We start from the raw sequence: 24,164 nt of genomic DNA on the forward strand, positions 1-24,164 counted from the left end.
GGAATGGAGGCTGCTCAGAGGAATTAATTGCAGGGTTAATACCATAATTAGAGAGAGAGAGGCCACACACTCTTCACTCTTCTGTTTCCCTCCTTATCAACGCTGTGTCAGAGTGTTCATATGGACCTCATCTTTGGATTTTCTGGGGAAGTTTCCAATTCAAATACTGTTCCACCATTTCCCTTAAGCCATCTATTATTTGAGAGTTAGAATATGTATGCTGATTTGGGGATCATAAAGTATGCTCAAATTAAAATGCAATGAATTACTCATGTTAGTAATGATTTGGGGGAAAAAATCTTTTTCCCAACCCCACGCTTACACTAAAGTAGTTGCCTAATGGATAAAAATAGAATAGAGGTTGATATTTTAATCTTATGTGGATGGCAATGGCCAGTATTTCAAATATAAATTTCAAAAGTTATAAAGGAGATGATAACTAGGACAATTTTTGAAATTTTCAGTAGGCAAAAAAAATATATTGTAAACAAGAGAAAATACAAACTGGGAAATATTTTTGGTAAGATACAAAAGACAATAAATATACAAAGAAAGCCCTCCAAATTCCTGAGGAGAAAGATAAAATATCCCACAATAAGCTGTGCAAAGCTGTAAGCCAAAAGTTCATAAAAGAAATTTTAAAAGCTAATCATTATATAAAAAGACATTCAAGTTTATCAGTATTTTTAAAATGAAGTTTTTCTTTAATATACCAAAATTAGCAAGAAAAAAAATGGACAAATCAGGTGTTCATTAAGGGCTGGGGAAAGCAGCATTCCTGCCCACTAGTGTTAGAATGAACACACCATGCAGCCCATTCAGAGGGCATTTTTTGAAATTTATTTTTTAATTGGATTATAATTGCTTTACAATGTTGTCTTGGCTTTCTGCTGTACAACCACTTGAATTAGCTATAAGTGTGTGTATATCCCCTCCTTCTTGAGCTTCCCTCCTACTCCTCTAGGTTCAGAGGGTATTTTAGCCAAGAATATCAATGTGACACTTCGTGTGTTCTGTGAAATTACAACCCTGTGTATGTGAATTCGGATGTCCCAGGTGGCGCTAGTGGTAAAGAACCCACCTGCTAATGCAGGAGACGTAAGAGACAAGAGTTCGATTCCTGGGTCCAGCAGATCCCCTGGAGGAGGGCATGGCAACCCACTCTGGTATTCTTGCCTAGAAAATCCCATGGAGAGAGAATCCTATAGACAGATTAGCCTAGCAGGCTCCGGTCCATAGGGTTGCAAAGAGTCAGACCCAACTGAAGCAACTTAGCAGGCTCTCACATACGTGAATTTATACTAAAGAGAGAAGGAAAACCATAAAAGTTATGTGAGTGGAAAAAAGTTTATTACAATCAATCTGTTTCTGAGAGATAAAACCAGGTTACAGAATTATATGACTATACAAAATTATATAAACAACACATGCCTAGAAAAATGTTAATAAGCTCTTCACTCAATTGTTTCTCTGGAAGATTACATCATATTCTCTAGTTTTTCAATGATCTTTTAATAATTTGTGTAATATTTTGTCACAGGAAAAGATAAATTTTTTTTTTAAGTGTGGTATCGTGCAAACGGAAGCAAGTTGAACTAAAGTCAGGAATTCTTGTTGTAGCTGTGTGACAATGAAAAAATGACTTCATACCTCAGGTTTTCTAAACTGTAAAGTGGAGATATTAGATAGCATATTCAATTTTAATTGTAACATTAAAAAACTCACGGTTGGGATTGACTTGATTGACTTAAACTGCTGCTGCTACTGCTAAATCGCTTCAGTCGTGTCCGACTCTTATTAAAGCGCAAATACTGCCTCATCTGAAAGAAAGCTTGCTTTGGATGCCCTCTCTTGGCTCTCCTGAGAATGGCAAGGGCGGGCTCTCCAGACTATACCAAATGCTTTCAGACTTGAAACCATTCAGCCCAGCAGAGTTAGATCTTTGGCATTGTTTCAGAGGTCTGGCATAAGATAAATTTTCCTTATCTTTATATTTAGCTTGAGATTCCTATTTATTATTGAGGTATGTTGTTGTTCAGTTGCTCAGTAGTGTCCGACTCTTGGCCACCCCGTGGACTGCAGCATACCAGGCTTCCCTGTCCATCTCCTGGAGCCTGCTCAATCACAGTTGAGTCTGTGATGCCATCCAACCATCTCGTCTTCTGTCGTCCCCTTCCCCTTTGCCTTCAGTCTTTCCCAGCAGCAGGGTATAGTTGATTTATAATGCTATTAGTTTCTGGTGTACAACAAAGTGATTCAGTTATACATATATACGTATGTTCTTTTTCAAATTCTTTTCCCATTTGGGTTATTACAGAAAAGCGGAGTTATTATTATTAGTAAAGCGGAGTTCCATGTGCTATACAGTAGATGCTTGTTGGTTATCTATTTTAAAGATACTCTGTATATATCAATCCCAAACTCTCAATTTACCCTTTCCCCATACCTTGCCCTTTTGGTAACCATAAGTTTCTTTCCTAAGTTTGTGAATCTGTTCCTGTTTTATAAGTTCCTTTGTTTCCTATTTTAGATTCCATGTAAGTGATATCCCATGGTATTATTTGTCTCTCTCTTTCTGACTTACTTCACTTAGTATGATAATCTCTAGGTCCATCACATCTTCTTTATCCATTCATCTGTTGATGGACATTTAGGCTGCTTCTATGTTTTGTCTATTGTAAACAGTGCTGAAACAAACATTGGGGTGCATCTATCTTTTCAAATTCCCTTTGTTGTATAATTTGGGTTTAGCCAGAGAGATATTTTTTCCTTCATTTATGATTTGGGCTTCCTAGGTGGCACAGAGGTAAAGAATCTGTCTGCCAATGCAGGCAATGCAGGAGACACATATTTGATCCCTGGGTTGGCAACATCCCCTGGAGGAGGAAACGGCAGTCCACTCCATTGTTCTTACCTGAAAAATCCCATGGACAATGGAGCCTGGCAGGCTACAGTCCATGGAATCACAAAGAATTGGGCACAACTGAGTGACGGAGAAGAATGCATTTATTAATATGATTTGGCTTTTATAAATTCCTGGGTCCACTTCACTAGTGCAAATGTGTTGAAATTTCAGATCTGGGTGAATCCAGGAGTATCAAGGAAAAACTGATAAGGGCTCTGAGATCTGTGCTTCCTGAAGCACTTCTGTCACTGGGGGAAGAGGAAGATGGCTCCGAAAAGCATGTGGCTGGTTTTTCTGATGAGCTGTGTAGCCAGCACTCAAGTCCTGGATGGTGAGTATCAGTCACTAAGCTGGAATTGAGCCCACAGTCAATGTTCTTTGTATGGTTGTGAGCCGTAGTGAAACCATCATCAATCAAATGTATATTATAATAATTATTTTGCAAGTTTATTGTGAAGGGTGGAGATAATGTATTTAAAGTACCTGTCACCTGGCAGTCAAGAAATGATAACTATAGTTAGAACTACCCAATGCTTTGTGCACTGTTTTCCTACTTGAATATATTGGGGAATTCCAGTTTGCAAAGAACATACAGACTAGTTGGAGAGATGGCTTCAACACACCTATAGGCCCAGCATCAAGTATAAAGTCACATGTTAGGATTTCCCTTGTGATCTAGTGGCTAAGACTCTGCCCTCCTAAGGCAGGCGGCTGGATTCAATCCCTGGTCAGGGAACTAAGATCCCACATACTGCAAATAAGACCTGGCACACACAAATAAATAAATAAACAAAAATGGGGCTTCCCTGATAGCTTGGTTGGTAAAGAATCCACCTGCAATGCAGGATACCCCAGTTCAATTCTTGGGTTGGGAAGATCTGCTGGAGAAGGGATAGGTTACCCACTCCAGTATTCTTGGGATTCCTGTGTGGCTCAGCTGGTAAAGACTCTGCCTGCAATACGAGAAACCTGGGTTCAATCCCTAGGGAGCATCAAGTATAAAGTCACATGTCAGGACTTCCCTGCTGGTCCAATGGCTAAGACTGCGTTCCCAGTGCAGGCGGCTGGCTTCAATCCCTGGTCAGGGAACTAAGATCCCACATGCTGCAACTAAGACCAGGCACAGACAAATAAATAAATAAATAAACAAAAATAAAATATTTTAGAAATAAAATATCGAAGTAACACATCTGTGAGGTAGTAAGCAATACCCTAGAATCTACCAGTGGAGAAAGCAGGGGAAGAAAGCTGCATATATGGGCTAAGAATAAGTATCCTGGCTGTTTGATAATCTGCAGAGGCCCTGATGGTGTCGTGTGTGATGCGGGGAGTGAAGAAACTTGCCTGAGCACTTCTTTTGAGAAGAGGCCTCTTGAGAGGGTCCAGGGCTGCACATGACCCAGCACTTCTGCCAGCAGGGATGCCTAGGCCCGGGGAGAGAGCGACTGGAAGGAGATACAAAGAGAAGCAGGGTTCTTGGGGCCTCATGTTGGTGCTTGTGGCTGAAGTCTGTGGGTCCAGCCACCAGCTCTCTTGACCACCTACGGCCATTCAGGACCTGGGGAACTCAACCACTTTCTCTGGAACGTGCTAGCGTGTGAAAGACTGGGAGAGGCTGCCCTCAAGCTCCCCCAGCGGGCCACACTCCATGGCCATTTCTAATCAACAGCCTGGGTAGTTAGTACCTTGCTGCTCTGGTCCTGGCTTCCCTGAGGGGGCTTGAAATTTGCCCGAACTGTGCCGTGGAGAGTGAGCTGTCCAAGAAGCGGGAATGGGGGGAGGAGAGACAGTGAGGGAGTTGGGGATGGACATGTACACTGCTATACTGAAAATGGATTGACAACAAGGACCTACTATACAGCACAGGGAACTCTGTGTCGGCCTGGATGAGAGGGGAGTTTGGGGGAGAATGGATACACATATATACATACATACACACACACACACACACACACACACACACACACATGTATATATATAGCTGAATCCTTTTACTGTTCACCTAAAACATCCTAACTAGTTACTATTTTCAAAACATATTACATGGGTTATAATGACAATGTGATTATTTTGATAGCTACAATTTATTAAGTAGTTACTATTTTTTGACAATTACTAGATACTCAATGCTACTCATTGTACATGCATTATCCCACTTAATCCTCCCAAACCATCCTATGATTCAGTGTATAAATGAGAAAACCCAAACTAAAAGAGTTTAAATAATTTTCCCAAGGCCACACTTCTAGTAAGTGGTGGAGTAAAAAGACTATTAGTTGTCCAGGTGGGATGTTAAGAGCCAAAACCTCCTGACACTGTATGTGTATGGATGAGAGGGTCTAGGACCGTGAGTGGTGGGATCAAGGTTCTAGGGCTTCTGGGCACTGGCTCCTCTCCCAGGCCCCTCCTCTTTCCCCATGAGTGTCTTCAGTAGGTTACTTCACCCCTGAAGAGGTTTTCTTATCTGTCCAGTGGGGACTTACATCCTTATTACTTAGGATAGCTCCGGTAATTAAACAAGACAATCTGAGTGAATGTACTTAGCCCGTAGGGGTTTTTTTTAAACAAATTAATTGAGGCTAGTGACTACAATGGTGCAAACTTGGTGGCTCAGATGGTAAAGAATCTGCCCGCAATACGAGAGACCCGGGTTCAATCCCTGGGTCAGGAAGATCCCCTGGAGAGAGGAACAGCAACCCACTCCAGCATTCTTGCCTGGAGAATCCCATGGACAGAGGAACCTGGTGGGCCACAGTCCATGGGATTGCAAAGGGTCGGACACGACTGAGGGACTAACAGTTTCACTTTCAATGACTGTAATGCCCGAGAGCTTCTATTTAGAGTCAGACCATCTTGGGTGGTCAAATCCTGTCTCTATCACTTATTTGCTGCGGGACTCCAGGACATGACCACTCTCTGCCTTTGTCTTCTTCTCTGGAACTGAGGATAATGATGGTCTACTTCACAGGGTTATGATGGGAGTGGCTCGAATGCCGGGAACAGCTCCCGGTACATAGTAAATGTTCCATGACATGTGAGGTGGGAGAAGGCAGAGCGGCAGCCCCAGCAGAGCAGCACAGTTTGCCCCTCCAGGAGCTCACGAGTCTCCGCCAGGGAGCCGTGGGCATGGCTGTAGTATCGTGAGGTGAGTGGAGAGGTGAGGGAGGAGGAAGGAGAGGAACGAACGAGGCAGAGAGACAGTCATAGACACACAGAGACTCAACAAGGCACAGAGACCCACAGAAAGTTAGTGAGAGGCAGAGACGCCAGGGTGAGTGGAAAGACAGAAAGAGAGAAAAAGAGAAATACATGGAAAGAAATACGTGTCTTTCTGAAAAGACACAGAGAGGCACAGAGGGAGCCGAACAGAGAGACGTGGACAGAAAAACAGAAGGACACTCAAAAACAGACACGGGGCAGGGAAAAAGAGAGAGAGTGCTGGTGGTCCGGCTTTAAGCATGATCCAAGGTTTGCTTTGCCCTGACCCCTTCTCGGTCCTCCAGTGTGCCCCTGGGAGCTCTGCTCTCGCTACCTGGATTCAGGACAAAATAAAGTGCCTGGTGATGGAGAATCTGTGCTAACACATTTGCCCACAGGATGCCCAACAGAGTCACTTCAGAGTTCGAAAGAGAAATCAGAGAGAACTGAACTAGGAGCACCCGGTGTGAAGCAAGGGGCCCTTATCCTCAGACTGGAGTCAGAGACTTGGACTCTTTCCTTCCACCTCTTTCAGAATCTTTTCACCAGTGTTCGATTGAAAAGCATGCTTTGTAATCTCTCTCCAGATTGTTCCTTACCGAAATTCAAGCCTTTTCATTTGGGGTGGTAATCAGTGGTCAGCCTTATCCTTAAGATGAATTTTTACTCTGAGTCAAGGATGTCTTTTACTTTCTTTCTCCCTGATAAAATAAGCAAGTCAAAAAATAAAAATAAAAATAAAATAACCAAGTCATCCCAACCCTCTAATGATTTTCATTGCCACATTTTTTGTTTTTTTTTTTTTATAAAAGCCAAAGTTGAGAGGTTTGGTGGCAGGAACACAGATTCATTAGAGAACTGAATCTGAAAAGTGGCTTTTACACCTCCTTGTGTGATCTTAGATGGGTGACCACCAGGCCTGTTTCCTCACCTCCGTAAGATACATATGCAGTACAAATAAACCCCTTTGCATAGTGCCTGGTGGTGAGAAAGCACTCTGCAGTGGAAGCTGGTGATAATGCAACAGAAGTAGCAACAGTGGCATAAAGGTGTTCTTTTTATTTAACATCAAATGCTGATGCTCCTGTTCCTAAAGTACGTAGTAGAAGGTAAGATATTTAAGCACATGAGCTTCTATGTTGCTTGTTCCTGATATATTTGAGGTATCCCTTTGTTACCCAATTTGATTGCTTGTTGCTTAGAAAGGAAAGGTGCTTGACTCAGAAAAGCTGGAAATCTAGGGAGAAGGTGAACTTGTGTCCAGAGACCAACTCCAAAGATTCTGCTCAGCCTTGATGATTTTTAAAGGGGAGAAAGAGAGAAGAATCTTAATGAATTATTGATGCAGGAAATTGGATTCTGCATTATTTCCCACTCTGTGCAGACAGACTGGTTTACTAATCCAATGTCATCATGCCTGCATGATCTGCCTGCAGGATTGAGAAGGGAGCTATTAAGGATAGAGCCTCTTGATGACTGTGAAAGAGGAGAGTGAAAAAAACTGGCTTAAAACTCAACATTGAAAAAAACTAAGATCATGGCATCCAGTCCCATCGCTTCATGACAAATAGATGCGGAAAAAGTGGAAACAGTGGCAGATTTTATTTTCTTGGGCTCCAAAATCACTGCAGACGGTGACTGTAGCCATGAAATTAAAATATTCTTGCTCCTTAGAAGAAAAGCTAAGAAAACCTAGATAGCGTATGAAAAAGCAGGTACATCAATTTGTCGACAAAGGTCTATATGGTCTAAGCTATGGTTTTTCCAGTAATCACATATGAATTGAAGGTTGGACCATAAAGAAGGCTAAGCACTGAAGAACTCATGCTTTCGAACTGTGGTGCTTGAGAAGACTCTAGAGTCTCTTGGGCTGCAAGGAGATCAAACCAGTTAATCTTAAAGGAAATCAACCCTGAATACTAATTGAAATGACTGATGCTGAAGCTGAAGCTCCAATACTTTTCATCTTCATTTGAAAAGACCCTGATGCTGGGAAAGATTGAAGGCAAGAGGAGAAGGGGACAACAGAGGATGAGATGGTTGGATGGCATCAGTGATTTCGATGGACATAAGTATGAGCAAGCTCCAGGAGATGGTGAAGGACAGGGAAGCCTGGCATGCTGCAGTCCATGGGGTCACAAAGAGTCAGACATGAGTTAGTGACTAAACAACAACAACATTTTTTAACTGCCGAATTCTTCATTTTTACTTCTTTTTATCTAGGAAAACAATCAGCAGTTTAGATAAGGCATAGTATGCATTCAGGAGAGCATAGTTCAGGAGTTAGGTTAAATTGCCTAGTGATTTCATGCCTATGATTAGGCTCTTTCAAGATTAAACAGAGGGCTTCCCAGGTGGTATTAGTGGTAAAGAAGCTGCCTGCCAATGCAGGAGACATAAAAGATGTGGGTTCAGTCCCTGGGTTGGGAAGATCCACTGGAGGAGGGCATGGTAATCCACTCCAGTCCTCTTGCCTGGAGAATCCCATGGACAGAGGAGCCTGGTGGACTACAGCCCATAGGGTCCCAAAGAGAGTCAGACACGACTGAAGTGACTTAGCACACAGGCAAGGTTAAAGGCAAACAAAATGGGAAAACAGGAAAGGGCAAAGAGATACTTTGACATTGAAACTTGTCTTGCTGTGCCTCCACTAGGTTAGTCATTGTCCATCATTCACAGGTACAAAGCGGAGCACAAGCAAAGAATCTATGTCAACAATGAGCGTCATGTTCCAGGATGGAGCTGGGGCTGCTGCACTGGAAGCTGTGTTTCACTAGGGCCGTGTGACCAGGCTCTGAACACCCTTGAATGCCCAACTGAATGGAGAGCTTATCTGAAAGCAACAGGAGATTTGTAAGATAGGAGATTTGTAGGCAACGAATGAAGTAGATCAGGGCTTCCCTTGTGGCTCAGAAGTAAAGAATCTGCCTGCGATAACCCTATATGCAAAACAGAAAAAGAGACAGAGATGTATAGAACAGACTTGTGGACTCTGGGAGAAGGCGAGGGTGGGATGTTTCAAGAGAACAGCATCGAAACATGTATATTATCAAGGGTGAAACAGATCACCAGCCCAGGTTGGGTGCATGAGACAAGTGCTCGGGCCTGGTGCACTGGGAAGACCCAGAGGGATCGGGTGGAGAGGGAGGTGGGAGGGGGGACCGGGATGGGGAATACATAAAAAAAAAAAAAAAAAAAAAGAATCTGCCTGCAATGCAGGATACAGGGGTTTGATCCCTGGATTGGCAAGATCCCCTGGATCAGGGAATGGCAACCCACCCCCAGTATTTTTGCTTGGAGAATCCCATGGACAGAGGAGCCTGGCAGACTTCAGTCAATGGTGTCTCAAAGAGTTGGACACGACTGAGGGGCTAACACATGCAATGAAGTGGAACAGAAGCATCAGGCAAGCAAGTGACGGCTGTGTCATCTGCCTGAGGAGAGAGGAGATGCTATGTAACCACAACAGTCTGTGGACATGCACTGGGGGTGGAAAGACTCCTGCACCCATCTACAGCATTACCACGTGGCCACACTGGCACAAAGTCCAAACTTACTGGCTCGGCATCCCATTCATTATCTGGGTCCTCTGCATTTCCAGCAGTTTCAGTGACATGGCCCATTCATCAGTCCACTAGCTGAAAGAGTTTGTGCTTCTCTCTGAGTCATGGTTTCCCTGGCTTCTGGGCCCTGGCTCTCTCCTTCTGTTTTCTGTAGTGGTTGCCTGACAGATCCTCTACACATAAGGCAAACCTAAGTGCTTGCTCTTCCTGCTGCCGTTTCTCTGCTCACCCACCCCCTTAGCCTAAAATGTTCCCCTCCCCTTGCTACTGACTTACAGCCCCCCATTTTCAAGCCCTGCCAAGTAGCCATCTAACCAGTCATGCATTCCCCTAGACAAAAAAAAGGAAAAACCCATCTGTCCCCTATGATGCCTAAAACTACCAGTTTATGCCCTTCATCCACTCTTGTGATCTCTTGAATTACATCTGTTTGATCTTGCTACCAGCGTGGGGATTCTGCCAGTTGCTGAGGATGTTTATTCCAATTACATAATCCTTTAGTGAGGAGATTAGCACAGGGATGGGCTTGGGGGACCACTGGGTCCATGGAAAATAGTCCTGAGCTAAAACATCATTGATCGCTCGACCTCTATAAACCCCTACTTGACTGGCAGACCTCAGTGATGTTTGGGGTCTCCTGGAATCGGTATCAGTTCAGAGCCAGTGTCCAGTAGCCTCAAAGATCTGATTATCTCCTTTTCCCCAATGCTGAAGTACTCTGGTAAGAGACCACCGCCCCCTCCGGAGATGCCAGGAGAAAGGTGAACAGTATAAAGATGTGGCAGCAGAGAGCGATCCTGCCTCCAGGACGCTCAGCCTCTCCTCCTTCAAGGGGACCTAGGTCTTAAACTGGCTAAGGTGTTGACTTGCTTTTTCTTTCCTTTGTAACTTGTATTTGCCTTTTGTTTGTGCGCAGCCATTATCCTGAGACCTAGCTGTCCTACCGGGTGGTTTTACCACAGGTCATATTGCTATGGTTACTTCCGGAAGCTGAGGAACTGGTCTGAGGCTGAGGTAAGAAATCTGGCTCATGCTCAGAGAGGTGTCTCTAGAGGAAGGAAACACCCAAAGCTCCAGGTATCATTCAACTCAGAGCCAAGGGTCCTTCCCTGGTGTTCTGAGAAGTCACCTGGCAGGTGAAGTGGAGAGAAGAGAAGAGGGTTACCCCTTCAGCCCCTTTAATGTTGTAAGCATCGGTGGAGCACATAGAGGGGGAAAGGTGGAAAGTGACATATTTCCTCTCTGGGGCTCTGAAATCACTGCAGTGGTGACTGCAGCCATGAAATCAGAAGACATTTGCTTCTCAGCAGGAAAACTATGACAAACTTAGACAGTGCGTTGAAAAGCAGAGACATTACTCTGCCAATAAAGGTCCATATAATCAAGGCTATGTTCTTCCCAGTGGTCATGTACAGTTGTGGTTGTCAGAGTTGGACCATAAAGAAGGTGGAGCACCGAAGAATTGATGCCTTCGACCTGTGATGCTGGAGAAGACTCCTGAGAGTCCCCTGGACAGCAAAGAGATCAAACCAGTCAATCTTAAGGGAAATCAGCCCTGAGTACTCCTTGGAAAGACTGATGCTGAAGCTGAAACTCCAGTATTTTGGTCATCTGATGCTGACAGCTGACTCATTGAAAAAGTGCCTGATGCTGGGAAAGATTGAAGTCAGGAGGAGAAGAGGGCATCAGAGGATGAAATGGCTAGATGGCATCACTGATGCAGTGGACATGAACTTGGAAAAACTTTGGGAGATGGTGAGGGACAGGGAGGCCTGGCGTGCTGCAGTCCATGGGGTCACAAAGAATTGGACATGACTGGGCAACTGAACAACAACAAATCAATGGAGCGTGTGCTACAGACCCAGATCCTGGAGGGGCTGCAAAGCTATGAGAATGAACCAGAGACAGCCTTCCCTCCAGGAGTCCATTATCAGGGAGAAAGACAGATGCACATTAAGCCAAAGAGGATGAGATGAGGAACTTAGAGAAAGAACAACTTGAATTGCTGTACAAGATTTACCAGCCTCAGAGCCACCTGACAGAGAGTGAAGCATTCCGAACACATGGAAGGCCTTAGTGTCCCCATAACTCAACAAATGCATTGGTTTTATTTCACTGAGGCTTTCCTAAAAGATACCCATGTAGCCAGTCAGAGTAAGTTACCTCGGAATATGAGGAGTCAGGGCTGCTATATCTCTGAATTGTGGTAGTTTTACTGGAGTGACCAACTGGGGAGACCAGTGGGGATATGGGGTACAATCTGGGCCCACAATGGCCTCAGACATTTATATTGCCTTTCCCCGGAGAGCCCAACGCTGATTCTACCAAAACAACAGAGGAAGATATCCGGGGAGCTTTGGAATAATATGTTTGCTCAGTTGCTTCAGAAATGTCTGACTCCTTGCAACCCCATGGACTGTAACTGGCAGGCTCCTTTGTCCTTGGGATTCTCCAGGCAAGAATACTAGAGTGTGTTGCCATGCCCTTCTCCAGGGTGTCTTCCCAGCCCGGGGATTGAACCTGCGTCTCCTGTGTCTCCTGCATTGCAGGCAGATTCTTTACCCACTGAGCCACCGGGGAAGCTCACCTGTGAAGTCCAAGTCTATACTGGAGTAAAATAGGTGTGCATTTAAATCACATTTTGCCAGGCATTAGTTAGAGCTATGCCTCACTTTACCAGCTTTCTTCTGTAACATGGGGACAATACTTTCATCCCATGGGGTTGTTGGGGTTGTTGCAAAAAACCTCTGGCACATGGTAGATGCTCAATTCAGATTTTCAAGGCAAAAACAATCCATAAGATTGCTACCGAGCCTTAGCAGAGTTAACCACTCCTGAACCAGAGTTCAGAGAAGGTGTCGGGAAGGACTGGAGAAATTGACCTCTCAGCGCTGTGCTTCTTGATTCCTAGCTGCTATCTTAGTTCACAAAACTCCTGGAGGCAATGGGGCTGGCATGAAAATGACAGGTAAGCCCAATCTCAGACTGAAGAAGCAGAGCTCTGGGTTCTAGCCATGTGAATTTACAGGGAAAATATCACCTAAACCGACTGAGCCTATTTGCTCTTCTGTCCCAGGAATCTTTGTGATTGGTACACTCCCTAAACGTGGACTGGTAATGCAGCTTCCACACCTCACAAATTTGAAAGGCAAATGAAATTATGGATGTGAAAACATTTGGGTTTTGTAAAGTGGCTGGCACTTAGTGTGAGGACTGCTAAGTCACTTCAGTCGTGTCCACCTCTTTGCGACCCTATGGGCTGTAGCCCACCAGGCTCCTCTGTCCATGGGATTCTCCAGGCAAGAACACTAGAGTGAGTTGCCATGCCCTCCTCCAGGACAAGATTATCATCAAACAGTAACCACATCTAATACTGAGCAAGTTCAAAGGCAAGCATTAGGGTAGCAACCACAGTCAAACCATGCTTTTATTAAATTAAGTTTAATCATGTAGGCAGATCCTATAACAAAGCCCAGGAGAGCTTACAGTATATATCTCTGTCTGTCTGTAAAGTGTGTGCATATACAATGATTTTCTCAATTGGGCGGTAAGTTTCTAGTTAGAGAATGGCACATTTTACAATCAGTGGACTCCGATTTGTTGAAGTGTATTACTGTAATGCATCATTATGGCAGTCCCATGCTCGTAACTACTCCCTTGTGTAGCCATAATTATGTCTTGCATTTTACAGACGAGGAAGAGAGGTACAGAGACTTGTCAGGGTCACAGACACAAATGAGAGGCAAGTCCAGGACCCCAGGCACTTCCACTGGCCCTAAAGCGCGTGACCCAGCCTCGAGGAGGCCTGACAGCTGTGTGTTATGCTTTCTCCCATGATGACAGGAAGTCTTCTGTGGGGTTTAGATCCTCAGAGGAGGTGGGGGCTGTGTGTGTGCATGCTGCTTGGTGAGCTAGGGTTCTGAGGTGAAGGCTGTGCTTTTCTTTCTTTTTTTTTTTCCTATTTTTTCTTGAAATACAGTCGATTTACAATATCCTGTTAGTTTCAGGTGTACAAGTGATTCAGTTATACATATACCTCTACCAATATATTCTTCTTTAGATTATTTTCCCTTATAGGTCTTTACAAGGTATTGAGTAGAATCCCTTGTGCCATACAGTAGATCCTTGTTTACCTGTTTCATATATTGTAGTATGTATATTTTAACCCCAACCTTCTAATTTACCCCTCCCCCTCTGACTGCTTTGGTAAGCAGAAGTTTGTTTTTTATGACTGTGAGTCTGTTTCTGTTTTGTAAATAAGTTCATTTGCATCATTTTTTAGATTCCATGTATAAGTGATATCATATGGTATTTGTCTTTGTCTGACTTACTATAATTAGTATGATAGTCTCTAGGTCCTTCCATGTTGCCACAAATGTTATTATTTCATTCTTTTTTGTGGCCGAATAATAGTCCATTATTACTCAGCCCATAATGGACTATTACTCAGCCATCAAAGAAATATACCATATCGTCTTCATCCATTTGTCCGTAGATGGACATTTAGGTTGTGGGCCATGTTTTTAAACCTCATATCTCCTCCTTGCCCTCAGCTCGAGTGTCAGTCATATGGAAACGGAGCCCACTTGGCATCTGTCCTGAGTTTGAAGGAAGCCAGCACCATAGCAAAGTACATAGGTGCCTATCAAAGAAACAAGCCGGTGTGGATTGGCCTGCATGACCCGCAGAAGGTAACCTCAGACCTGGCCCACTGATGGCCTCTTGGGAGAAGCAGATAGACAGCGCCTGTCTGGGAAATGGCCCCAGGCCCACTGACAAGGGCACACACAACAGATCTTCAGTCACCTGCCTCCAACTGATAGAGGCCAAGGCTTCCAGGTTAGGGACAAAGCCATGTCCTCCGCTTACAGACCTATCCATTTAGAGCCCTCTCAAGTCTTTTTAAACACAAAATTACCAGCTCCTCAGAGCCTTTCAAAAAAAAGTTTCTGTAAGTATATAGGGGCATATACATATGCAAATAAACATAGACACACACAGAGAGCCTCATTATGAGATCCTGCTTAATTAAATTCCAGTTAGATCTTGAGTTAAAGTGGATTCAGTTAAGCTTTTCACTAGATGCCATCACGTGTTTTATGCCATCCTTAACTTTCTTCACTGGCCTTTCATTTTACCCCTCTCAGTACCTCTTTGTAAGAAATGACATGTGAGGTTGCTGAAGTCTCTGTGTGGGACCTGCAGTTTATAGATTCTTTGTGGGGCTTCTATGTTAACCAAAAAACACGAAGAATACAAGCAGAAAAATCCTAGACTTTGTGTTTCTTAATAAACTTTGCCATAGATGTCACAAATAATTTATACAGTTAATTTTACATTGTTAGTATTCACACTACTATCAACCAGAGCCCTCTCATTCAAAGATAGGATAAGTATTTATATCTATTTCTATCTGATTTTTAAATTTTTATTCATCTTTTTAATTGAAGGAATTTCTACCAGGTTTTTTAAATTTAATTTTTTACCTTCATGACTGAGGCTAATAAACAGCCTAACGAATTGTGCAATGAATGTATCAAAGAAATACAAATTAGAATAACAATATAATTTGACTCAGATTATTAGATGTTTGCATTGTCTTAATGAATAATATTTTTAAGATAAGGGGAAATTTCTCAGTAAATGACGGTATAAATTCCTACAACTGAACTGTTTTTGAAAGGCAGTTTGGAAATGCATTTTAATATCCTTAAAATATTCATGCCCCTTGGTCATTAATTTTACTTCTGGGATTCTAGTTTTAAAAAATAATTTTAAGTACAGAAACAGCTTTACAAATAAAATTGTTCATAGTGGTATTCTTTGCAATAATCGTAAATTGGAAACAACATAAACATCAATCAATAGGAGAATCAGTAAGGTAAATTGTGGTACATTCTTACCATTAAAAAAATGTTTGGAAAGCAAAATACTACAAAATTGAATATATATGTTTTAAAGGCTACCACATTTTTCAGTACATAAAAATATTGTGATACATAAAAATGGTTACACCACAAGTAAATATGGTAAAATATTAGTAATGTTGTCTTCCTGAAGGTTAAATGGAGTGACTTTTCTATTTTCCCTTCACACATTTCTGTGCCTTCCCAAGTTTTACGGTGAAAGCTGTGTTTAAGGGGGCTGCGGTGACCATCTGGGCTGTGAGCAGGTGGGCAGGCTGGTGTGTACGTGTCTCCCATCTCCTGTCATTGCAGAAGCATCAGTGGCAGTGGGTCGATGGAGCCGTGTATATTTTCAGATCCTTGTCTGGCAAGTCCGTGGGTGAGAACAAGTACTGTGCTGCGATGAATGCCAAGAGCAGTAAGTTCTACCACATCTCTTCCTGAATCCCAGCTCCTTCTCTTTCCTGTTAAGAGCGAAGCTGGACTTGGACTCCTCTGCACCATTTCACACCAACAACTCCATAGGACAGTGGCCTTGTCCCAGACTTTGCTCACTGACCATTTGTGACCATGTCACCATCTTTGCCATATCAGTGTACCAGCCATTCAGTTATCAATATTTTCTTTTGCTCCAATCACTTTTTTCTTTTTTTTCTTTTTCAATAACTCATTTTAACTGAAATATAGTTGATTAACCATGTTGCATTAATTACTGCTATATAGCAAATGATTACATTCACTTTTTTTATGTTCACTTTTTAATGATTTTTTATCATAGTAAAAGTCACATAATATAAAACACACTATTTTAACCATGTTTAACTGTATAGCTCAGTAGCACTAAGGACATATACACTGTTGTGCAACTCTCACCATTCTCCATCTCCCAAATTTTTCACCTCTTAAACTGAACTCTGTCCCCATTAAACACTAAATCCCCCTTCCCTCTCCCCACATCCCTCTCCCCACCCCCATCCCTGGCATCTACAATGGCCTTTCTGACTCTGTGAGTCTGACTAGTCTAGGTGTCTCATATAAGTGGAATCAAATAGTATTCATCTGCACCTACTGTATATTGGAATGCATTTTTAAGATTAACTTAATATATGGCCCATGAGCAGATTGAACCCTCTTTTTCCCACTGAGCTACACAGTAGGTTCCCGTTAGTTATCTATTTTATGCATAGTAGTATATATGTGTCAGTCCCCATCTCCCAGCCCATCCCCTCCCCTTTCCCCCTCTAGGTGTCCATACATTTGTTCTCTACATCTGTGTCTCTGTTTATCTTAAAATTCTGTCCTATACCATGAGGGGGAAATACGTCACATTTGGGGAAATCCAGACAACAGGGAGCAAGTATGTGTGACTGCTTTCGGGCTTCTTTACAGTCAGAGTTCCCCACGAGCCCTAGAAACCTCACTTTGCCTGCATTCTTCCCTCATATTCTCTGAGTTTCATCCCAGAAAATAGTGCCCAGAACCTCGGCTGCAGGCTGGGCACTATCACTGCAGCCTCTTCAGTTCTCTTGCCTGCCTTCAAGCTTTGCTTTTCATGCTAATATGTTAGGGTTTTCAGCCTTGCTACAAAGCCATTTGGGGTGGATAATGCTTTGTTGTGGGAGCTGCCCTGTGCATTGTAGGGTTAGCATTCCCTAGTCACTAACTGACAGATACCAGCAGCATACACACACACACATACACAGTTTGTAACAACCAGAAATGTCTGCTGACTTTGCTAAATGACCCCTGAAAGTGTTAGTTGCTCAGTCCTGTCCAACTCTTTGCAACCCCATAAACTGTAGCCTGACAGACTCCTCTGTCCTTGGAATTTGCCAGACAAGAGTACTGGAGTGGGTAGCCATTCCCTTCTCCAGGGGATCTTCCTGACCCAGGGATCGAACCTACATCTCCTGCATTGGCAGGCAGATTCTTTACCGTCTGAGCCACCAGGAAAGCCCTAAATGTCCCCTGGGGGGACAAAATCACTCCTATAGGAGAACCACGGCTAATAAGTGACATGAAAAGGAAACAGAATGTCAAAGATGCAAAAGATGCTTGATCTGAAAGAGAACATCCCAGTGTGTTTAAAAGGCCTTCGTAGCATCACCAGGATTCCCCCACTAGCCAGGGCGTGAGCCTGGGCAGGGCCAGGACTGAGAACTCAGGTACTGGAGCTCAGGTGGAAAGGGACGTGGAACAGGTTTACTATTATCTGAAGAATAAAAGTTATATGCACACAAGAATGAGAAAACTTTCTGACAGCAAAGTGATGGACACGTGGAGACAAACTCTGAGGTGAGCTCTAAGCAAACCTTCGGAGGTAAGTGGGTCATATCACAGACCAAGGAAGGATTTCCCACAGTCTGGAAGGGATTACAGCTGCTGTTTAAGGAATAAGTCATCTCTGATGGAAGGAATACACCAAGACCAATATGCAGAAGCTGCCAAAATGTATATTTCTATCCAAGCTAAGGAAAATATTCTGAACAATCAGCACTGTGTAAAATTATAATGAGCTACCCTAGAAAGTAGTAAGAAACCTATCAGTAGAGTTAACCAAGCAAAGGTGGACATTGTGGTTGTTACTGGGGCTTCCCTGGTGGTTTAATGGTAAAGGACCTGCCTGCCAATGCAGGAGACATGGGTTCGATCCCTGGGTTGGGAAAAATCCCTAAGAGGAGGAAATGGCAACCCACTCCAGTATTCTTGCCTGGGAAATCCCATGGACAGAAGGAGCCTGGCAAGCTCAGTCGGCCACGACTTAGCAACTGAGCACACATGCATGTGGTTGTTATTGCAGCTGCAGCATTAAAAAAGAGAAAGACAAATACTGCATACTAATGCATATACGTGAACTCTAGAAAGATGTACTGATGATTCTATGTGCAGGGTGGCAAAGGAGACACAGACACAAAGAATAGACTTTGGGACTCAGTGGGAGAAGGAGAGGGTGTGATGATTTGAGAGACTAGCATTGAACCAACCATGTGCATTACCATATGTAAAATAGATAAACAGTGCGAGTTTGATGCATGAAGCAAGGCGCTCAAAGCCAGTGCTCTGGGACAACCTAGAAGGATAGGGTGTGGAGATATGTGGAAGAAGGATTCAGGATGGGGGTGCTGCATGTATGCCTATGGCTGGTTCATATTGATATATAGCAGAAACCATCACCATTTTATAAAGTAATTATCCTCCAATTAAAATAAATAAATTAAAATTTTTAAAAAGCATTAAAAGAGGCTCAGTGGCACATGAGAGTCAGCTCAGGAACATTTTAAAAATATGAATTTCAGGGATCGCTTCAGACTGACAACATCAGAATCCCTAGGGCTGGATATCAGACCAAGCTCCAGGGGAGCACTGAACCAGTGGCCTTCCAAGGTCCCTCCCGTGATTCTAAGGTTTCAATTGGATAGAGTTCTCAAAGAAAAATCCTCACACTGTCAGTCTGTGTCCACATCAGCAAAGTTCCCAACAATGAAGTATCCTGTGTGGGAACCAGAAGCCAGTCGTCCACCTGAGAACACCAGGCCACAGGACACTTCTCCGCCCATTTACTCAGCCTAGCTTTCCACTCTCAGGATACAGGCTCTCGAGGCAGAAAAGCTCAAGGAAGGAAGCAAGGATTAGAAACTGGTGAAGGTAGAATTTAAAAGAGTACTGCCTTCAGCCCTGTCAATGTCACTTTATGTTTATATAACAGATTTAGCTTCACCAACTCAGGGGCTGTACAGTTTGTTTAAGACTCATAAGGTATAATATATGTGTCCCCAATGATAGCCACACACATTCCATGTGTGTGTTTCTCTGTGACTGGACTTGTTCCTTTTTTCTATCTATTTAGAAAGACCAGAACCCTTTGGAAAATTGTATTTCACAGTGCTTCCTGAGTTACCTACTGGTTCACCATGAGATATTGAGTAATGATAACTAGGGTTCTACAACCAAAACATAAATTTCATATTTAATATAGTTTAGGCCAAGGCCCTGGGCTCTGCATTTTGAGTGCCTGGGGCAGGAGTCTAGTTCCTTCACTTAGCTGTGTGACCTTGACCGGATTCCTTACTTCTCTGTTCCTCAGATGCCACTCTGTACAGAGGGAAAAATAATACTAATCATCGTGGTGGTGGTGGTGGTGGTTTAGTCTTTAACTCCGGCTCTTGCGATCCCAAGGACTATATCCCACCGGGTTCCTCTGTTCATGAAATTCTCCAGGCAAGAATGCTGGAGGGGGTTGCCATTTCCTTCTTCAGGGGATCTTCCCTAGCCAGGGATCAAACCCAGGGTCTCCTGCATTGCAGGCGGATTCACCAGCTGAGCCCCCAGGGAAGCCCAATATATGTCAGATGCTTATCACTGTGCAGACTGGGCTCATGGCTTTCATGGCCTGGTAGGGAGGCGAGTATGGTCTCCCACACCCTTCCCTGAACCTGCCCCTCTTTCATGGAGGAACATGGGAGGAGAGACACTTTCCTAAGTCAGTGCCCCCTGGGGAGCCTGCTGTGTTCCCCATGGTTGTTTGAAGCTCGTGCCATGTTCTCTTTGCCCCATACTTTGGCAGTGCCCAGAATGTTTGCGTCTCCATCTCATTTCCACTCTGTGGCCCCAGTTCTGGGCCCTGTGGCTAAGGGAGTGGTCAGGACCTATCTCCTCTTCCTCCTGAGAACGAGGCACCTCACCTTGGTTTGCCTGGCTGTACCTACATGCCCTCCTTCCCAGGCTCTTATCCCACTGACCTGACATACCCTGGTACCAGTGCCAGGGCCAGATCTATAAGTCAGAGCCAGGCAGAAAGCCAACTGGGGAGCCACTCATCACTCAGTGGTAGACACCCCAGATTGCCAAGCCATTCTGTGGAGCTTATTTTCTGGAAGAGAAAAAAATGAACCTCTCCTCAAAAATGCTTCAGTCCTTCCAAAGTCCTTCCTCTCTGTCCTCCTTTATACATAAGTGGCCCGTTGGGACATGGCTGGCTGGCTTCAGCAGCTTCCAATTCTGTGAACTTCAAATGGGAGCTTCATAGAGCCTCAGCTGTGTTCCTTACAGCATCCTGTTTCAAACAAGGTAGGACTCCTCCCCACATCCTCATTTTCAATTGATGTATATCAAGCTCCATGGGGCTCATCAAGCTCTCGTCTGCCAATACAGGAGATACAGGTTTGATCCCTGGGTCAGAAAGATCCCCTGGAGAAAGAAATGGCAACCCACTCCAGTATTTTTGCCTGGGACAGAGGAGCCTGGTGGGCTACAGTCCATGGGGTTGCAAAAGAGTTGGACACGAATTAGTGACTAAATAACAACAACAAAATGTCAAGCCCTGCCTTCCTCAAAAGCAATGCTGGTATGGAGCTTTTGCAATTGTGTATGATGCTTAAATTATTTTTCTTTTAGCCTATCTTAGAGTTCTCCAGAGAAACAGAAGAAAGAGAAGGTGGAGTGAGACAGGCAGAGAGAGCATGTGGGATAGAGAAATTTATTTTAAGGAATCAGCTCATGGAGTTGTAAAAGTGAAAATCACTCAGTCATGTCTGACTCTTTGTGACCCCATGGGTTATACAGTCCATGGAATTCTCCAGGCCAGAATACTGGAGTACATAGCTGTTCCCTTCCAGGGGATCTTCTCAACCCAGGGTTTGAACCCAGGCCTCTCACATTACAGGTGGATTCTTTACCAGCTGAGCCACCAGGGAAGCCCTCATGCAATTGTGGGGGCTGGCAAATCTGAGGTTCACAGCACAGGTCAGCAGGCTGGATGTTTCTGCAAGTTGATGTTGCAGGCTTGAGGCTGAGTAGTTGGAATTCCTTCCTCTTCTGGGGACCTCAGTCTTTTCTCTTAAAGCGTTCATTGATTACATGATTACCAAGTTATGGAGGGTAATCTGCTCTATGCAAAGTCCACTGATTTAAATGCAAGTGAAAGTTGCTTAGTCATGTCCAGCTCTTGCGACCCCACAGACTCTACAGTCCATGGAATTCTCCAGGCCACAATACTGGAGCGGGTAGCCTCTAAATCACTTCTGAATAGAAAAATACCTTCACAGCAAAATGTAGACTGGTGTTTGACCTAACAACTGGGCACCACATCCTAGTCAGTTCAGTTCAGTTCAGTCACTCAGTCTTGTCCAACTCTTTGCGACCCCATGGACTGCATCACGCCAGGCTTTCCTGTCCATCACCTACTCCCAGAGTTTACTCAAACTCATGTCCATTAAGTCGGTGATGCCATCCAACCATCTCATCCTCTGTTGTCCCCTTCTCTCACCTTCAATCTTTCCCAGCATCAGGGTCATTTCAAACGAGTCAGCTCTTCGCATTAGGTGGCCAAAGTACTGGAGTTTCAGCTTCAGCATCAGTCCTTCCAATGAATATTCAGGACTGATTTCCTTTAGGATGGACTGATTGGATCTCCTTGCAGTTCAAGGGACTCTCAAGAGTCTTCTCCAACACCACAGTTCAAAAGCATCATTTCTTCAGTGCTCAGCTCTCTTTATAGTCCAACTCTCACATCCATACATGCTGGAAAAACCATAGCTTTGACTATTGACATCCTAGTCAAGCTGACACAAACTTTTGTACCCCATCCATGGGTCCAAGCAAAACACCTAGATAATGCTGATAAACTCAACACAGCAGTTGGGTGGATTTAAATATCTGTTTATTTTCTTACAGATTTTTTAAGTTGGAGCAGCAAAGAATGCGACAAGCGCCAACACTTCCTATGCAAGTATCGACCCTAGAGCAAGAATCCAGATCCTGCCAACCCTGGCTCAAGGCCCTTTCTTCTTCCTTCTCTGCCATGCTGCCTATCTGATCATTGTCTCGAAGAGTAAACATAGCAACTAAGACTGATGAAGCCCTTATTCCACTGACATTTTAAGCTCGGAGGCAGGGATGTCAACATTGGTCTGACAGTGTCTTCTAGCTCTAAATATTCACCCCACAATCCCTTTCCATAGTACTCTCCTTTCATCCTCCCCACTTCCACTATCTTTAGCAGATGAGGGTGCCTCTCCCATTAATGAAAGAGCCAGGTCTTTGGTCATCAGGGATAAAGGTTTGATGATGAGAGAAGAAATTCAGGAAAAAGCCTCTTGCCCTCTTCACCTTCTGCATTCCTCCACCCTCTCTCTATTGCCCTCACCCACCTTCTCAGCCATCTGCTTATTTTTCCGTTTGTTGTGGGAACATTTACCAGGAAAGTCTCTGCTAGGCAGATATAGACTATAAAATTTCAGGGCCATTTTTAAATGAATGGTTGTGTGCAGAGAAGTTTGTTCTGTTCCAGTTCAGTAGCGATGAGAGTGAGAAGGTGAAATAAGACTCAGAAAACACACCCAAGTGTTTCTTCATTTCCTTCCTTCCAGTATTTGCTTTTTACCTCCTTAGCATAACTCCTCCCCAGCTGCAGCCGTGATTAGATAGAGGAGAGATGGAGGTGTCACGCTTGGCCAACCTCTAAGCATGAGTGAGTGGGTGGGAGGTTGTTTCATTGTCAGCCCTGCGGCTTGTGAGGGGAGGTGATGGCCCAGGCAGGTGCAGGGGAGCTGACCTGGCCTTGGGTGCTCTTGTCTTTCCGGGTGCTGACAACTCATGTCTTGCTCAAATCTCGTCGCCTTGTGAGGTTTGGGGTGGTGGCTCCAATGCCGAGGAGGTCATTTTTTCCCTCCCTAGGTCAGGAATCTACTTGGCAATGTAAAAACAAAACAATACAGACTTGACAGTTACAGAAAAGGTGAATTTGGTGTGATCCCATGCCTGTTTCTTAGCAGCAAACATGACCAGAGAGGAAGGGACATGTGGCTTGGCCATGCAGTCAGGCTGTGTGGTCACTTGCTTCATCCACACAGCACTGCCGACCAGTGAACACAAAATCTTACATCCCAACCTGAGGATGCTGTCTATCACCTAAACAGGCTAAGTCCAGCTGCCAAGCGTGGACTGAAAGAAGAGAGGGAAAATGAAACAGAGCATCAGCCCAACCCACCTCTCCCTGCTCTCCTTCCTTTCTTCACCCTTCCCTCCGTTGCAACCTTGTCACTATTTTGATTGTCAAAGAAAAACATCAGAAATGATGTATTGCTCCCCAGAAGCATTAAATAGCTTGTTCACACAAAGGATAAATCTTTTAATAGAGTTCAGACAAATGACAGGCAGATGGGAAAAGGTCATTCTTACAAAACATATAGTTAGCTTCAGCAAAAAGAAACCACCAACTCCCAAGAGGGTTCTGGGGCAAGTCACTGTCAGGAAATCAAATCAGAGTATCAGATTCCATGATGGAGATGGTAAATAAACAGAGATTACCAGACAGATAGGAGTCATATAAGAACATTATTAGATTAAGTACCAGAAGTGAAATAATTTAAATGAAAAGTGGATAACAATCCTCCCAAAAGGTAGAGGTTCTTAGTTCTTTTCTGACTGTGGCACACATGAGAGATAAAAGACACCATGGCTCACCTGTGTGTGTTAGTTGCTCAGTTGTGTCAAACTTTTTGTGACTCTGTGGACTGTAGCCCACCAGGCTCTTCTGTCCATGCATTTCTCCAGGCAAGAATACTGGAGTGAGTTACCATTCCCTTCTCCTGG

At 43.9% G+C, this 24,164-nt stretch overlaps 1 protein-coding gene across 1 annotated transcript; it reads left to right on the forward strand.

Annotated features, from left to right (window-relative positions):
• The first annotated feature begins 3,073 nt into the window (after positions 1-3,073).
• Positions 3,074-23,312, forward strand: REG4 (regenerating family member 4). Its single transcript, XM_020900707.2, has 5 exons — positions 3,074-3,236; positions 10,583-10,680; positions 14,220-14,357; positions 15,885-15,990; positions 22,245-23,312. The coding sequence occupies exons 1-5, from the start codon at positions 3,170-3,172 to the stop codon at positions 22,310-22,312; spliced, it is 477 nt and encodes a 158-aa protein (XP_020756366.2). The 5' UTR covers positions 3,074-3,169; the 3' UTR covers positions 22,313-23,312.
• Positions 23,313-24,164: the final 852 nt, after the last annotated feature.

Source organism: Odocoileus virginianus, chromosome 5, assembly GCF_023699985.2.
Source record: "Odocoileus virginianus isolate 20LAN1187 ecotype Illinois chromosome 5, Ovbor_1.2, whole genome shotgun sequence".
NCBI lineage: Eukaryota > Metazoa > Chordata > Mammalia > Artiodactyla > Cervidae > Odocoileus > Odocoileus virginianus.

Coding starts and splice junctions, on each gene's coding strand:
- REG4 (XM_020900707.2), top strand. CDS start 3,170: ATGGCTCCGAAAAGCATGTGGCTGGTTTTTCTGATGAGCTGTGTAGCC. Junction 3,237..10,582: donor CAGCACTCAAGTCCTGGATG/GTGAGTATCAGT, acceptor GTTTGTGCGCAG/CCATTATCCTGAGACCTAGC. Junction 15,991..22,244: donor TGCGATGAATGCCAAGAGCA/GTAAGTTCTACC, acceptor ATTTTCTTACAG/ATTTTTTAAGTTGGAGCAGC.